The 12,234-nt window shown below is 42.4% G+C and overlaps 1 protein-coding gene across 2 annotated transcripts in view; it reads right to left on the bottom strand.

Moving 5' to 3' along the window:
- The window catches only part of CTNNAL1 (catenin alpha like 1), a 337,361-nt gene extending 326,625 nt beyond the window's left edge, over positions 1-10,736 (bottom strand). For both annotated transcript variants that reach the window (XM_089687544.1, XM_089687545.1), the window contains exon 1: positions 10,440-10,736. In XM_089687544.1, the coding sequence (XP_089543670.1) occupies positions 10,440-10,565 (126 nt within the window). In that variant the 5' untranslated portion in view covers positions 10,566-10,736. The remainder of the gene's footprint in view (positions 1-10,439) is intronic.
- Between the last annotated feature and the right edge of the window lie 1,498 nt (positions 10,737-12,234).

The raw sequence follows: 12,234 nt of genomic DNA, 5'->3' as shown, positions 1-12,234 counted from the left end.
GCAGATCTTACCTTTTGTCAGCCACACATCTTGCAGTGCTAACTTGGTCTTCCTTACAAGAGAAGTGACCTTTGTCTGTTATAACTCATGGTCAAACATCTACATACAAGGTGTATTTATTGTTACAAGGGTTCCCGTTTATGTTAACCCTTTGAGGACCATAAGATTACAGAACGCCAAAAGAATCAATTTTTTGTTTTTAAAGTTCGTACACTTCAGTTGCTGTAACTAAGCAATTTCATGAAATAATTGCCAAAAAGCTAGATCCATTTGTTGATAAGAACTAATATTTTGACTCAAACCAAAAAAAAAAAAAAAAAAATAAAAAAAAAAAAAGCATTTTAACTACATGCCGCCCAGCCACTGTACATATACGGCGGCACTCGCAGGCAAAACCACGTTTTAAAACGCGTGTTTTGTAAACAAATAGGGGGCGTGCGCGAGGCGCGCCGCCGCCCTATCTGTCCCGCGGATCACCGCCGCAGATGTCAGTCACCGGGTCACAGCCGCTCCTTAGCGGCTGTTTCCCGGCGATCGGCGGCAAACAGTGACAGAGAGCACAGTTGCAGTAGCTGTGCTGTCTGTCACTTCCCTGTCAGCTCGAGGATGAGCTGATCGAGAAAGAACAGTTTCTCTCTCGATCAGCCTTGTCCCGTCCAGTACACACCCCCGGCCCCTAGTAAACCACTCCCCTCACTCCTATAACCCTTCCCTGCAAAATAAAGTTAACCCCTTACTCCCCATTGCCATTAGTACAGTGTCAGTGGTTTGTTTTTGCACTGATCACTGTATTAATGTTTTTGGGGATGTCAGTGACCCCAAGTCAGTATCCCCCAATGTCAGAATGTCCGCCGCAGTCCCGCCATAAGTCCCTGATCGCCGCCATAATTCGCTGATCGCCGCCATTATTAGTATAAAAAAAAAAAAAAACTAAAAATCCCAGTATCTTTCCCGCCATTTGTAAACGCTATAACTTTCAATTAAACCGATTAATTTACACGTATTGGGTTTTTCTTTTTTAAGCAAAGACATGTCGCAGAATACATTTTGGCAGAAATTTATGACAATTTGATTTTTGCATTTTTTTTTTACTGGACAGGTTTTATAGCAAAAAGTCCAAAATATTGATTTTTTTCCCTCAAAATTGTCATCTTTTTTTTATAGCGCAAAAAATAAGAACCGCACAGGCGATCAAATACCACCGAAAGAAAGCTCAATTTGAGGGAAAAAAAAAAAAAAAAGGATGTAAATTTCATTTATGTACCGTATTGCATGACCGCGCAATTGTCCGTTAAACTAGCGCAGCGCTGTATAGCAGAAAAATGGCGTAAATTGCAGTATTTATACCATAGTTTGTAGACGCTATAACTTCCACACAAAGCAATCAATATACACTTATTGGGAAAACATGTAGCAGAATACATTTTGGCCTAAATTTATAACCAACTTTACTATACTTTACTATACAACTTATATAGTTTTACTATACTACGAGTTTACTATATATTTTTTATAGCTGAAAGTAAAAAATATTGTTTTTCTTCAAAATTTTTGGCCTTTTTTTTGTTTATAGCGTGAAAAATAAAAAGCGCACAGGTGATCAAATTACACCAAAAGAAAGCTCTATTTGTGTGAAAAAAAAGGACGTAAATTTCGTTCGGGTGCAGCATTGCATGACCGCGCAATTATCAGTTGAATTAGTGCAGCACCGAGTAGCAAAAAGAGGCCTGGTCATTAAGGGGGTAAGGGGGTAAATCCTCTGGAGCTCAAGTGGTTAAGTTCTTAATCAGATGATACAGGCAATTAAAACATGGGATAAATACGTCCCTTGGTCCTCAAAGGGTTAATGCTCACATATACCAAATCTAGGTGTGAGCACATATACAATAATGAATATATACAGTACATATATCCTACCAGTACATATCTTAGTTACTCAGTAATCACCAGACATTACAATGTAATCCAGTCTTGGACACAAGCCAACTATAAAGAGCATGTAACTATCTACAGCTTTGCCAACTTCCTCTGCTTGAGGCCAAAGAATAATTTGGTTATGTCTGAAACACTACACTGTTTTTTTCAAAGTGCAAAAGACAGATTGTGCTGGCAAATGTATCCCAGAATGTGATACAGTCTCAGGTGTGAATAATTCTTCCTGGCTGTTCCTATTGTTTAAAGCCCAACTCCGGGCAAAAATGAAATTTAAAGGATAAGTGCACCTTTTGTAACACATTACACCCAGAATGAGTGTAAGGCTACATTCACACTAGCGTTGTCAGCAGGCAGCAGACAGCCATTTGGGAAGCGTTTTTACCACTTTCCAAATGCCTCGGAAAATTCTGCACATTGCAGCACATAGTGCTGTTCACACGGGAGCGTTAGCGTCGCATAAAAAGGGACGCCTCTGGTCGAGTCAGGAGTTGAAGCCTCCTATTTAAGTCTATGGTGCCGCTCCGCAAACGCCGTGCGGTTGCGACAAGGTTGAGCAGCGTTAACACCATTCAAACCTCATTATAGGCGTTTATAACACTTGGCAAACGCCTAGCAACCGCCGTTAAACCAAGCATACAGTGTTTTTGGAGCGTTTAAACGCCGGACCAATGCTTGTCAAACGCTATAGGAGCGTTCGGCAAGAGTCGGAAAACAAATAGCGTGAACGAGCCCTAACATGTCACAATCAGACCAGTCCCTAGACCACTAGCTAGGGAATCTTCTCCCCCCGCCCTACTAGCTGTCAATTTTGTTCTTTTTTTAAACATGTGGCCTTCCAGGCTCTGCCCACGTCACTCATTCACAGCCCCCAGCGAGAGACTACAAGTCCTGACAGCCTTAGTGGCTGTCAGCTTGTACTCCTTAATGAACTGCCATGGCACTATGGAGTGCTGTGGTAGCTCATTCATTCTTCCTGTTAGTATATCTGCCTGCATGTACATCCCGTACCAGGCAAGCTGATATACTGACAGATCTGCAGGAGACATGCATGGCACCAGCAATCTGCTGGTAGCTGGTGCAATACTTTACAGGTTCCTGCAGACAAATATAAAATGTACCTTTTTTTTACCTGAACAAAAATTAGCATTATTTTACTAAAAGTTGAACTTATCCTTTAAAAAGAGTAAACAAAAGCTCACTATAAAAAGTGTCCTTAAAAATGTTGCCTTCACTCTCTTACCAATGCTGTATATATCAGAGCTCAGATCCCAATCAACGGGTTGCCGACCCCAGGCATGCGTTTCCCTGGTTTGAGGTCATGGGCCACATGTGGCCTGCAGACCATGGGTTGAACACCCCTGCTCTATAATATATAGCCTTCCACAAGCTCCATCTCTCCTGTGTCAAGGGGCAGCACTGTTGCAGGGGAGGAGAGGAAATGGCGATAATGAATGGGCAAAGGGTGGGGTCACCGCTCTGCAATTCAGAGCTATCGTCAAGCACCACCTTGCACAAAAGAGCTGACGCTTGTGAATCGCAGGCCACACTGGTTTTTAAAAGAGTTTTTCAGCATAGTTGGAAAGGTTTTCCACCTCTAGGTTCACACAAAACACGGCAGAGACATGATGCTACTCAAAATCCCTCCCTGCCTTAAAGTTTTACTAAACCCACAACAGTAAAATAAAGTCTATATATGCAGTAAAGCATGCTGGTTATACTCACTGTGGAACCTAATTAATCCTCTGCATTATGTGAAAAGGCTGTTTGATCCTGTCTTCTCTGATCCTCCCCTTCTTACACAGTCCCCAATCCATCTGTTGATAGTACAAAGCTCAGGGGAGGGGCAGTGCATGTGATTAGCACAGAGCCAATTAGCATGGTCCAGACAGAGGGTTAGGGGTCATGTAGCCTCATAGGACAGTCAGAGGACAATAAAAAAAAAAACCCAGATCATACAAGCTTTAACCAGTGCTCGACCAGACACAGATAGAAGTCACAAGACTGCTATATACTGCTGATGAGAAAAAGGTACTTAGTTTAGATTTACTAAAATATATGCATTTCCATGTTCTGTGTACTGTGGGAGACCAAACATTGTGAATGCAGGGTCCTGGGTTTCGTAACACTTTAAAACACCGGTGAATTTTTATTTATACAGAACATGAAATGAGGGAATCAGCTGCCAAAATCTTTTCAGGCCTATGCAAAGCTTGTGAAAATATTTTCCATAACACACTAGGCCCTTCTAGCACTACATTTATGGACAAGAAATTGCAGCACATCCTAGCTGGAAAGTCACAAAACTTGATTACATTTGGATTCAACCTTTGCTTGATTAAACCAAGAACACCGAAGTCCTTGGGACAATGTGCTTCTAAGCTGAAATACTTCAATAAAAAAAAAAAAAAAAAAAAAAAAAAAAAAAAAGGCACAGTAAACAATCCAGGAACATAAAACACAAAGCAAAAAGGAACCCTATGAGACTAGAGACTCAATACAGCAAATCTCAATTTCTTTCTCAAGCCCTCACCTTGCTCTAACACAAATATACACACCAAACAGCCATAGCTTTATGACTGCTGACAAGTTAAAGCAATAATAACCCTAAAACCAAAACTGCACTGCATTAAGTTGCAGCTTACAATCATTAGATGTGGTGTCTGCACAACAGTCCGGCTGGGATGGGAAAGGGGGGGGGGGGGGTGAAGGATAGTGTTAAATGTACTAGCAGATTTAGAAACAGTAACAAATTGATGCCAACCTCCAGCTCACACTTTATGTTCAGTTACAGTAAACGTCTCTACCCCTTTTTGGAATAAAGGTTTTGCAATAAATAAAAGCTGATCATCATAATCACCCCTGTCAGTGTTAAGTGGTTTGTCTCCCTGTAAAATTATACATTCTGCTGGAGAGCTTGTGCTGTGAAAAACAAATACTTACTGGCTGGATCACCAGATGAAAATAGAAGAGAGCCTAAAAAAGGAAACTAGTGCAGCCATCACGTCTAAGAATTGGTAAGCTACAATATAATAAATGTTTGCCTTTGGGTTTAATATTGCTTTAAGTGAATAACATGGATTATCTTGTTACAGTGGCATCTCAAAAGTGGATGGGATATATCAGGGAACAAGTAGACATGTTGCCCCTGAAGTTGAGATGTTGAAGGAAAAAAAGAAAAAGAAAAAGAAAAAAAAAAAAAAAAAGGGCATCAAATTTTGTTATTTGCAGGGCTGCGTAGCTGCAGATCAGTTGGGGTACCCATGCTGATCCGTGTTCAAAGCCTACAGTGGACACGTACTAGTTAGAACTGGACATTGAAGTGATGGAAGAAGGTGGCCTGGTCTGATGAATAATTAAATCATGCGGATGGCTGGATGCGTGCTCAAAGCTTACCTAGGAAAAGTATGACACTAGGATGCACTATGGGAAAAAGCAAGCTGGCAGAGGCAGTGTAATGCTTGGGGCATTGTTCTGCTGGGAAACCTTGGGTCCTGCTGGGAAACCTTGGGTCCTGCTGGGAAACCTTGGGTCCTGCCATTCATGTGAATGTTGCTTGACACAAACCACCTGCCTAAACATCATTGTACCCTACCACACTGCAAAAATGGTTCAAGAATTGTTTGTGTCCTCAAACCAGCTTGGTCTTGACTTGGCCTCCAAATTCTCAAGACCTCAAGCAAATCAAGCATCTGTGGGATGTGCTGGAAAAGCAGGTTCAAGCCATGGTGGCCCACCTTGCAACCTACAGGACTTAAAAGGATCTACTACTGAAGGCTTGGTGCCAGAAACCACAGCATGCCTTCAAAAGGTCTAGCGGTGCCCATGTCTTGACGGGTCAGGGCTGTTTTGGTGGCAAAAAGGGGACCTACAACATATTAGGTGGGCAGTCACCCAAAAATATATTAATCTATATATACAAAAACACACAAAAGGTTTTGTCTTTCATTTCAATTTTAAACTGAATGGGTTGTTTTTTTAAGTGAGGGTTCACATATACTAGAGTATGGCCAACTTTTGACTCTCCTGTCTCTCCACACTGTTACAACATGGACAAATGAACAAGGCCAAATGGTGTACATAATTCAAGAGTATGGAACAGTTTTCCTTTAAAAGTGAAAGGAATTGATGGAACGAAAGAGCTTTTATATAGCAATCCACAACACCTCTTATGGTTAACACTGGCCTTGATATGAACGTCATTTAAAGATCATTAAGATGTGATTTAACTGCCCGATAGTTCCATAATAAAATCCTTATGTAAGGTTTAAATAAGAAATATGCATTTTTATTACAAGCTGGAGTTAAAAGGCAGACATTTTTCTTAGCTCTGCCAACTACTTTTCTTTAAGGAAAACATTTTCCAAGTCATAAGTAAAAGTAGTAGGGAACATGGGAATTTCATTTGTCTGAATACAGCAGTACATAAAAAGGATGTCACGCTTTTTTTTTCTGTTCTTGGGACTGAATAAATCACTTGTAAAAAACAAAACAAAATCTCTTCTTTCTGAAAAAGGCAGATTCACTTGAAAGAATTCTGGTCCATATTTTATTTCATATATTTTTTTTAAAGACTTTTTACTATACAATATAAAACCACAAAGCATAACCCATCTTGGCTATAAATCTAACAAAAGGAGAGTATTTGAAGCAATAAACATCTAGTTCCCGCTAATCTTGAAGTCTAAGCTAATAACTGTGCAACACGGTTACGGTCTTAAGTCTTAAAATTTATTACAAATCAAGAAGAACAAAGAAAAATCAGACAGCCCATAAGCATCATATGTACAAAATGGATTTAAATTTCCCATTTAATACAACGTAACTCCATAGATTTGCTGACACGTTCACTCTTGTTTAATGATACCTCAATAGATCATTGAAAACATAGTACATGCTCTTGCCTTACAGCGATGAGATTCTGCAATTTCCATTTACTTGGTATGTTGGGCTCTGAAAGGATGCCTATCTACAAGCCCGAAAAACTGTCTATTTAAAACTGGTTCTAAGTATGACAAATGTTCCTGTAATGGTTTATTAGGGACTTTAATCGGGACCTTCACTCCTAAAATTAATTTTCCCCCATTGCAACCTTCTGCTATTTAGCCACTTGCTGACCACCTAACGCACATATGCGGCAGTAGAAAAGGTTGGCTGTAATATCCAGTCACTGTACGTGCATCAATGACCGCATGAGGTTGTGTGCAGGGAGTACGCTCCCAGCACCCTGACTGAGCTGTCACTGATAGCTCTTGGTCAAAACTTCCGTTTGGCAGCTAGCCAATCACATGACTACTGCAAGAGCCAATCACAGTATTAACACGATACAGAAGTCGCATCACCTCCCAGGAGTTTAGGCTCACTCAAAGGGCTGCCAAGAGCCAGTGTTACGGCTCTGTTCACATGTGAGCAGCTCTGCTAAAACAAAAAAAAAAAAAAACAAAAAAAAACACAGAACCGAGTGTTTGGGTGCCATTCATTTTAATAGCACCTGAAAACAGTGCGGCTCTCCCACAATAAATTGACCTGCATGATATCAGCAATCTACTGATCACTGGTGCAATGCTTTCCAGACTCCTGCAGACAAAAATGTGCATTTATTATTTTTGCCTAAAAAGGTGAACTTATCCTTTAAGCACCCAAACCGCTGCACATATGCGTCCATGGTGGCCCAAGGTTGTGTGCGCTCAATGCACACTGCCAGAACATTGGCCGAGCTGTCACTGATGGCTTTCAGTCACGGCTTCTGATCTGGAGCCAGTGCTGTTACTGCGAGAGCTGATGACAGCGGTCACATGATACAGAAGCCATACCACCTCCCAAACATTAAGTGCACTTAAAAGGTCCCTGGGAGACAACATTACGGAGGTTAAACTACAGGCACATCTGGGGCATAGGACTGACAGCAAAGGTCTGTGTACAATGCTACATAATATGTTGCCGGTACATACAAGGCGATTAAAAAGCCATCAAGCTTGGAGGGTTTATTCATCACACTGCACAACCCACATAGTCCAGCACTTCTGCTATAATTAATGCATGTTTAACTCATGTACCGGCTTGATGTTATGATTACATAAAAGATGATGCAGAGCACATTGGTGGCTTTTCTGCTAGTAAAAAATAAATAACCCAATTCCTAGGTAACATTGTTTATATAACAAAGAAAAAACAAATATTACCAGACAAAACTGATACCTTGTATAAAATGATAAATAAAACCGATGCCTTGTATATAAAGAAAAAAAAACCAAAAAAAAAAAACACTTGCCGACCAACTCCTGTAGATTTACTGCTACAGAGCGGCCTCTGTGCACGAGAGAGAGAAAGAGAGTTACAGGTACTTGTATAGCGCCATCAATTTATGCAGCGCTTTATATATTGTACATTCACATCAGTCCCTAACCCTCAAGGGGCGTACAATCTAAGGTCCCTAACTCACATTCATACATACACATACTAGGGCCACTTTAGACAGGATCCAATTCACCTACCAGCATGTCTTTAGAGTGTGGGAGGAAACCAAAGTACCCGGAGGAAACCCGCACAGGGAGAACATGCAAACTCCAGGCAGGTGGTGCCTGTGTTTGGGATTCGAACCCACGACCCTAGTACTGCCAGACAGGAGTGCTAACCATTTAGAAACTGTACTGCATATATATATATATATATATATATATATATACACATACACACACACACATATATATATATACACACATACACATAATCCAGGACTTCCAGGTATGGTGAGCTCACACCTGCTGACCCACCTGTTTTATCATTTCCTACAGCATATGTGGATCATAAATCATTGGCTGTGACCCAAGGATCGGAGGTGTGAATGACAGAAAAAAAAAGTACTGTGTTGGTAAACACAGACCTTTCTGCTGACAGTGGTGATGTGCTTGCTTTTGTCTCCCTGCAAAGCAGGGAATAAAAACGGTCATGTCCCTTGGTAAAAACAACACAAAAACATACTTTACAGTTGTTCGGCACACAGTTAATCCTTTGATTGCCCCATATGTTAACCCCTTGCGAGCCAGTCTCATTGGTACAGTAAAAGTGTATATTATTAGCACTGATCACTGTATTAGCATCACTGGTGTCAGTGTCAGTTCCCAAAAAGTGTCAGAGTCAGATTGCCTTCCATACCGTCACAGTCCCGCTATAAGCTGCCAAACACCACCATTACTAGTATACAAAAAAAAATAAAAATCCCAGTATAGATCTCATAGTTTGAAGATGCAATAACTTCCATGCAAACCAACATTCATTGAGATTTTTATTTATTTATTTATTTTTACACCAATGACATGTAGCAGAATTCATTTTGGCCTAAATGTATAAGGAAATTAGATTTTTTTTATTTTTTCGCATTGGATAGGTTTTATAGTATTAAAGTAAAAAAAAAAAAAAATTAAAAAACAAAAAATGTTTTTTTTTGTTTATATATTACAAATAAATAAAAGCTAGTGGTGGTCAAATACCACCAACATAAAGCTCTGTGTGAAAAAAACCCCACAAATTTAATCTGGGTACAGTGTTGCATGAACGCACAATTGCCAGTTAAAGTGTGGTATAGCAAGAAAAATGACTTGTCATGAAGGGGGTAAAACCTACCAGAGGTCAAGTGGGTGGTAATAACGCCACTACAACAAGACAAAACCTTTGTATATAAAAAATAATTGTTTTTACATACAAGGTTTTGTCTTGTAGTAGTGGTGTTATTGTGGATGATAAATTAATAATACCACTACTAGAAGACAAAACCTTGTATATAAAATAATAATAATGCTGCAAAACAAAAACATATCTATAACTAAAAAAACATAAAATAAAACAATGTTATAAGCAAACGCCATACCTTGTATATAAAATACTACAAGACAAACGGATACTTTGTATATAGCAAAAAATAAAAAGACAAATCCAGTTCCTGGTAGGAGTTTGGGATGTCCTGTGGGTCTGTAGTATCAGAAGGGGTCATGGACCTGCACAGGGAAGGGGGGGGGGCTACCACTATACACATTTTCTGGGGGTCATGGACCTGCACAGGGAAGGGGGGGCTACCACTATACACATTTTGTGGCAGAGATGCTCCGACACCTAGAATGGGTGACAACTGCAGACGCAGCCGGAGCTCCCAGGCGTAGCAGTGTGAACATTGTGCATTTGATTTGTTCCATGGCCATCCTAGACGGAGATACAAGAAGAGGAGCGCTCCAGCCTGCCAGTCACATCATAGATCACATCACAGTCCAGTCACAGGCAATGAACGTCTACATGTGTTTCTAATAAAGCCTACCCCAGGGCTATGCTCCACAGGCACAAGCTGATTATTTATTTATACTGTGGTCTCCCCCCCCCTCCCATCTACAACACAGTACAGTAGTACAATGCAGGCTGAGGAGCCCAGCACTTTCCCCAGGCTGGGAGAAGTGTGCCCTGGGATCACGTGACCCGGGCAGTAGTGCAGGTCAGGTGGTTTGCCCCCCTCACATTACCTGAGACACCAGGGGGACCAGGGTCTGCTCCACTGATTTGGTTTTGATCTCCAAGCCGGTGTCCATACTGAAGCCAGAGGAGGATGAAGAGGAGACCCCACTACTGCTGCACGGGGAAGTGGCCATTCCTGGCAGGTCAGTGCCGGGCTCCCTCCTGTGTACGGATACAAGTCTGTGTGTCCGCCGGCCGATCTCCGGGCTGTGAGGACCAAACTCCGCTCACTCTATGGAGACATCACAGCTCCCAGCCACGCTGCAGACGGCCAGTACTCCGATGTGGAGTCCCAGGCTGAGCCTCCTCCTCCCCCCCTGCACAGCCCCTCCCATGTGCCCGCCCACATCCCCACCCACCACCAGGGAGGACTCCTCCCCACAGCCTGCAACTTTCCCATTCTTCTCAAATTCCTTCATGCCTGTCCTAGGTGAGCAAACACAGCGATGCTGCCTGCACTGCCTGCTACCCAGCCGGCTCTGTACACCATCCATCCATCCATGGGGAGCCCACAACACAAACTAGGGGGGGGGATACTAAAACTGGAGCAGCTCTGTATAGTAACCAATCACCTTCCAGGTTTTATTGTCAAAGCTTCGCTGAACAAGCTGAAGTTAGAAGCTGATTGGTTGCTGTGCCCAGCTGCAGCAGATTCCGAGTGCTGGCCATACATTATACCATGTTCTTGTTCAATGTCCTGTAGATTTATGCTGTAAGTGGTAGGAAGCATTTGTATAATACGTTTACCTGCAGGTACGTTTATGGCATAGCTTACCTGGGGGGAAAGTGACTATCAGCACTGTGGCTCTGCGGTTAGCACTTCCGCCTGGTAGTACTAGAGTTGTTGGTTCAAATCCCAGCCACAGCAGCACCTACCTGTGGTTTGCATGTTCTCCCTGTGCCTGTGTGGGTTTCCTCTGGGTACTCCGGTTTCCTCCCACACTCCAAAGACATGCTGGTAGGTTAACTGGCTCCTGTCTAAATTGGCTGTTGTATATGAATGTGAGTTAGGGACTTTAGATTGTACACCCCTTGAGGGTTAGGGATTGATGTGAATGTACAATATATATGTAAAGCGCTGTGTAATTGATGGCGCTATATAAGTACCAGGGGTGGACTGACAACTCATGGGGCCCCTGGGCAATAGGGGATCATGGGGCCCCTGTGTCCTTGCCCAAACTCAAAAAAGCCTATGAAAAAGGTATCGGGCATCCATGGGGCCCCCTACTGACGCATTGCCCGAGTTTCCAAATGGTCAGTCCGCCCCTTATAAGTACTTGAAACAAATAATATCTATTACACGTGCACCATTTAGGATATTTTCGCTGTTTTTGAGAGCCGGCGCATGCACTCTGCAGGAACAGCATACCCTTGACGTGGTCCGGGACTCTCGCGTGCATGCGCATGAGTGACATCATCATGACCAGTCAGACAGACAGCTTGCAATCCCAGAAGGAAGACGAGGTGAAGATGGAAGCCCTGTCATCGGTGACACACCACTGGAGGGCTTCATTTTAAAGCGGAGTTCCACTCACCCTGTCCAAAAATAAAAGTCAGCAGCTACAAAAACTGACTTAAAAAACAGCCACTTACCTGTCCCTCGGTCCCATGGTGTGTCCCCCCACAGCTTAATTCACTGGCCGTCCTGTATTCCAGGAAGCCAGCATCTTCAGTGTGGGCACCCGGCTGTGATAGCTTGCGGCTTCACAGCCGGGTACCCACTGTGCATGCGCAAGTAGCGCTGTGCTTCATGAATGGTCTTGTAGTCTTCTGGGACCTGTCACGTGTCCCAAAAGACTACAG

This window comes from Staurois parvus, unplaced genomic scaffold (assembly GCF_062004578.1).
Source record: "Staurois parvus isolate SC_StPar_1 unplaced genomic scaffold, SC_StPar_1.0 ptg000429l, whole genome shotgun sequence".
Lineage (NCBI taxonomy): Eukaryota > Metazoa > Chordata > Amphibia > Anura > Ranidae > Staurois > Staurois parvus.
The sequence above is the reverse complement of the archived record's forward strand: the minus strand, read 5'-3'. Positions and strand labels throughout refer to the sequence as shown.